Here is a 5246-nt window from a genome sequence, read left to right as displayed (position 1 = left end):
TTCAAAATTCAGATTTATTTTTTTATAGGGAACTGGTTTTTATATTATTATACATTTGATTTTTGTGAGAAAAAAAAAATGTGTTTCTTAGAGGCAAAATGCGTGTCAGTATGGGTCTATTTGGGATGCTGCAGATGTGTTTTGGGTGCTTACACACAACACACAAGATTTACTAAGCAGAGTGTACTACTGACCTAGTTCCTTCATTCAAATGCAGGCATGGAAAGAAACAGGAAAGAACTCGTGCCAAAAAAATACTTAGCCCCTCTAAATTATCTCTGAAATGCACAAGGTATTACCACTGTTAATGATGGCATCGACTCTTCCTCTAAAGCCATTACCAGCTGCTAAAATGCATCCTTCTACAGCAGACAGGCAGGCCACCGACGCATCCACGCGCCTGCAACAGTGTCCAAGCGCCACCTTCAGTTCCCAACCTGAGGGAGGGAGAAAAAAATGACATAGCCTACATCTTTTCCTCCAGACACATCTGCACAGAGCGTCTGCCTGAGGAAGCCAATGTGTTCTTTCGTGTGTTTTTTTCTTCACTTTTTAAAATAAGACTATAGACCTGAGTCTTATGTGAGCTTTGGTGCGTGGTGTGTGTCTCAGGAGCGCAGAGTGCTAACTGTGTGTTTAATATGCCTGTCTCGCCCCGGCGTGTTGCCCCAGACACTGTGTACCACAAATCCCCACCTCCACTCCAATGAGAGCTCGGGAGGGGAGGAATAAAAGGGTTAGGGGGAGTCTTGGATGGAGTCTGCTGGGCGGAGTAGAAGGGAGCTGATTGGATGGCTGTGTGTGACGTAGTGGACGTGAAAAACCTGATAACTAGTTAAGAAGGCAGTTTGTAACTCTGGAAAAAGAGTGCAGAGCTTGAGACTATACATAACGCAGTGGACGTGGAAGAACCAGCGCAACACTCAGAGCTGAGCCGTGTTGGCTGATAGACACGGGCAGCACAAGTCCGGACACAAAGTGACTTGAAACAGAGGACAATGGTGCAGCACACAGACAACAGCGAGACGGACGGGAGCATGTCTAGGGAGGCTACCGACTCCGAGGAGAGTGAATTTATGGCATGCAGCCCCGTGCCGATAAACCCGGACTGGTGCAAGACGGCAACCGGTCACATCAAGAGACCCATGAATGCGTTTATGGTGTGGTCCAAAATCGAGAGGAGAAAGATTATGGAGCAGTCACCGGACATGCACAACGCGGAGATTTCCAAGCGCCTGGGAAAGAGGTGGAAGATGCTCAAGGACAGCGAAAAGATCCCGTTTATCAGAGAAGCAGAGAGGCTGCGGCTAAAACACATGGCTGACTATCCCGACTACAAGTACAGACCCAAGAAAAAACCAAAGCTCGACAGTTCAAAATCATCAGCACCGTCTCCGGAGAAGTGCGGTAAAATTACAAAGACTCCCAGCAAGAAGTGTTCAAAGATAAAGACTAAGATTGGCTCCAAGTCTTCTCACAGCTACAGTGAGGACTGTGTGTTTCCCAGCTTCAAAGTTACAAAGATTGTGAAAAGTGAGCTCACCGATGAGGACGATGACGACGAGTACGAAGAGGACTACCGGATGGGGATTAAGGCGAGGGACGAGGAGAGGCTGAGGCCGTACAACGTAGCCAAAGTTCCCGCGAGCCCAACTTTGAGCTCCTCGGCCGAGTCCGAGGGCACGAGCATGTACGAAGAAGTGCGGAACAACAACAGACTGTTTTATAATATCAAAAACATTACCAAGCAGAGCACATTGCACGCTGCTTCTGTCTCACCAGCATCCTCCAGGTCGGTCTCTACATCCTCCTCCTCCTCCAGCAGCTCCTCTTCCGGCGAGGAAGCGGACGATTTGCTGTTTGACTTTAGTTTAAATTTCGCCCCCAGCGCCCCAGGCTCGGAGCTGGGCAACCCCAATTCAGGAAACCTCTCCCTGTCTCTTGTGGATAAGGACCTGGACTCTTTCAGTGAGGGCAGCCTGGGCTCTCACTTTGAATTCCCAGACTATTGCACGCCAGAACTCAGTGAGATGATTGCCGGGGACTGGCTGGAGGCGAACTTTTCCGACCTGGTCTTCACATACTGAATTGAGAAAAAAAAGTTCCTCTAGTAATAACAGAGAAGGGAGAAAGTAAATTATATCTGTGTCCTGGTCAAGTTGTCCCTAGCCCTGCCTCCTGTGGGTTTTCTGAACGGTCCTGTAGGGTGGTGGAGGACCAAGAGGCGAGGTGAGGTTTGAGGAATGAGATGCTTATGAAGCTGGTAGCAAAAAAAAGCAAAGTCTGCAGACGTTTTTTTCTGGCAGCATGACAGGGTTTTATGGATTTTTTCCCAGTAGGTCTGCATTTACGGTTCAGCTTAAACGGACCACAAAGGGAAAAATACGTGAACTTCTATGCATCTTATCCTCTTAAAAACAAAACTGCAGGGAGCTTAAAACGGACTGTGGACTGACTCAAAGCAAATCTGTGAACTGACAATATGTTCAGGATGTTACTTTACAACGGTTTATGTAATTTCTAAATGCCGCAAATGTTTGTTTGTTTTTTGTAACTGATTCAGTTTACCTCCTGGTTTGGTAACTTAAGCAGCCTAAACCTCTGCAGACTACAGGTGTGGAGGAAACATTTTGATACATAACAGACCTCATCTTTTTAAAAGAAAAGTAAGATATTTTCAGGCATATTTTTGTACAGTTAAAAGGGAATGTTCTTACTGTGCTTTCAGTGAGTTTCAGGCACTTCTTCCCTTTATCATTTGTTTTTAGCATGCAAGGGAGTCCTGGTTTTAAGGATTAAGTTAAATTAAAACTTGCATCAAAAATGCCTTGTGATTTCAAACTAGGTTTTGTACAGTTGTAGAGCAGATTTGTTGAGTATTTGTAGACGATACAATGGCATCATGGGGAACACATACCTCAGAGCTGGAACTAGTTTCAAGATTGTATATGTACTGTAATATAGTAAAGTTAGGAGTTTATGTATATCATACTCGTGATATGTGGATGGGTCCCAATCGCAGGTGTGAAACTGGATTTTGGTATTTTTTATGGCACATACTGTTTTCCCCCTCTCATTTTTTTGTGCAATATATACTCTTAAGATTCAGACCATCAACAATTGTAGCAAGTGATGGAAAAACAGACTTGTGCACTGTCAACATCATTTCATGTTATGATGCTGAAGCCTGTCCAGGCAGAAAAATAAACAAATCAGCTGGAACTGATACAAAACAATATAATATGGCCTCATGGTGTGATGCATACTATATAAACAGATTGATTATCACGATTTGAATGTAATTTGACACATAATGGGCATATCTGACTCCAAACAGAATCTGACTGTAAATTAGGGGAAACAGAGTTCTGCAGAAGGGCATAGTCTGATCCAGTGGTGGTCTGGCATTAGTTTGACAAGCAAGCAAAAAAGAACATTCCATAGTCCTGTTTCATGAAATGAAACTTTATTTTAAAACTGAAGACTGCCTTCTTTTTTTAAAACATTAACCATAAACCTGTATTTTTTATTTCTTGCACTTAAAAAAAGCAGATATTGTTTATTTTTATGTGGGTCTTGGGACATATGAAGTCTGTTTGATAAAAAGGTTTTGGAATATGACCTAATTATTACCAAGACATTTTGTTGGAAGTTCTAGGCAGTAGTTACTTCACATTCCAAGTGTGAAACTGTCTTTGACTCATCTTTAGTAAATAAGTACCTACCACCATCGACTGTCCTTTCAGTTTGTGAATATATGTACACAAATGTGTTATTTGTTACGTTTGCAAACGATGTGATGACAGATTGATGCCTATTTTGTATGTAGGCAGATCATCTGTATTGGATGGGCTCAAACTAACATGTGAATTCACATTTAATAAAAAGGAAAAAAAGGAAACTTTTAAACTGCAGTGTGGAGGTGCTTTACTGACCCTGTTTTCACTGAACTTTCTTTCCCAACGACTCCTTTAAAACGGACACTACAGCTTTAAGAAATTGAATTCCCCGCTCCGCCGTGCTGAGCGATGTGATTGGTGGGCTTGGTGGTCCCCTTGGAGACGGAGCTGGAAACAGGAGCCGCCCTTCGCAGTGTGTGGGAGCTCTCAGTCTGTCTGGCTTCCATTCAGAAAAGTAGCACTCTGCCGGCACAGAACGGCGTGAGTGCTGTGTGAACAGAGGGCTGAAACTAATTCTAAATGTGACATATGTTCACTCAGGGATAAACATCAGAACTTGTTCCAAACGGATACTGTTTAAACAATGAAAATGTGTAGATTCTTCTTCAGAAACATAACTTAAATGTGAAAAATAACTAAAGATAGTCCACTAATTATTTATGTCAGTAGGGAACAGGGGTAGTAGGTCAGTGTGAATAGTAATGTTGCCTAAAGTAATGATTCCAGTGGTTGCCGGTCGCACGCCGTGCGTACAGCTTGTCTCTCTCATCGCTTAGTGCCTCATTTGCACTTGGGATTTCAGTTAAATAAAAGTAAATAGCTAGTAGGTCACAAAACAAGTAGGGAAGCAATAATGGAGGACAAGGAGTATGACATTTTATAAAGAAAAACATAAACATTTGTCAATTATAAGATGAAAAGCATAAAGGATTATGTTATTTATGCTTTTATATTATTGTCTACAATGTGTTTCTGCACCACCGGACCTGAAAGTGTAATGACACAGACTGCGCTACAATGATGTTGTCATAGGCACTGCTACTGTTTGTAAGTACTCTTATATGAAGGTGGTTTATTTATTTAAAAAAACAGATGAACTATAACACAGCACATCCCAGCCACATATGATGTCATGTAAAATACAATTAGCATAGCAAACCATTAATTTGAAGTGATAACATCTTCACAGTCTCGCCCCCAGGGAAGCACAGATGCAGCCCTTTGTCTCCTCTGAGGCCCAGTTAGAAAGACCCACCTTTAACAGATTGCATATAGAGAACCAGAGGCCTTGGCCACGGAGAGATTTGTGTTCATTACAGCAATAGAATCTAATGATGAATATTTGCCATGCATGGCTGCACAGGTACTAGCCCCCCCATTAAGTCGGTTTGCAAATCTGTAATAAAACATTTATCTAGCTATTACTTTACCTGACCTATTGGTCAAAGTTGCTAATGGGTTCTAGGGCTATTCCCAATAGAATCTCAACATTGATTTTGTGTTCCTCTGAAATATCTGCTCAGGGCTAATGCCACCGGTACATGTTGAAATGAAATTAGTGACCCG

At 42.6% G+C, this 5246-nt stretch overlaps 1 protein-coding gene across 1 annotated transcript; it reads left to right on the top strand.

Moving 5' to 3' along the window:
- The first annotated feature begins 850 nt into the window (after positions 1-850).
- sox11a (SRY-box transcription factor 11a) lies at positions 851-3909 on the top strand. Its single transcript, XM_034222465.1, has one exon. The coding sequence runs from the start codon at positions 999-1001 to the stop codon at positions 2085-2087; it is 1089 nt and encodes a 362-aa protein (XP_034078356.1). The 5' UTR covers positions 851-998; the 3' UTR covers positions 2088-3909.
- The last annotated feature ends 1337 nt before the right edge of the window (positions 3910-5246 follow it).

Source organism: Gymnodraco acuticeps, unplaced genomic scaffold (genome assembly GCF_902827175.1).
Source record: "Gymnodraco acuticeps unplaced genomic scaffold, fGymAcu1.1, whole genome shotgun sequence".
Lineage (NCBI taxonomy): Eukaryota > Metazoa > Chordata > Actinopteri > Perciformes > Bathydraconidae > Gymnodraco > Gymnodraco acuticeps.
The sequence above is the reverse complement of the archived record's forward strand: the minus strand, read 5'-3'. Positions and strand labels throughout refer to the sequence as shown.

Coding starts and splice junctions, on each gene's coding strand:
- sox11a (XM_034222465.1), top strand. CDS start 999: ATGGTGCAGCACACAGACAACAGCGAGACGGACGGGAGCATGTCTAGG.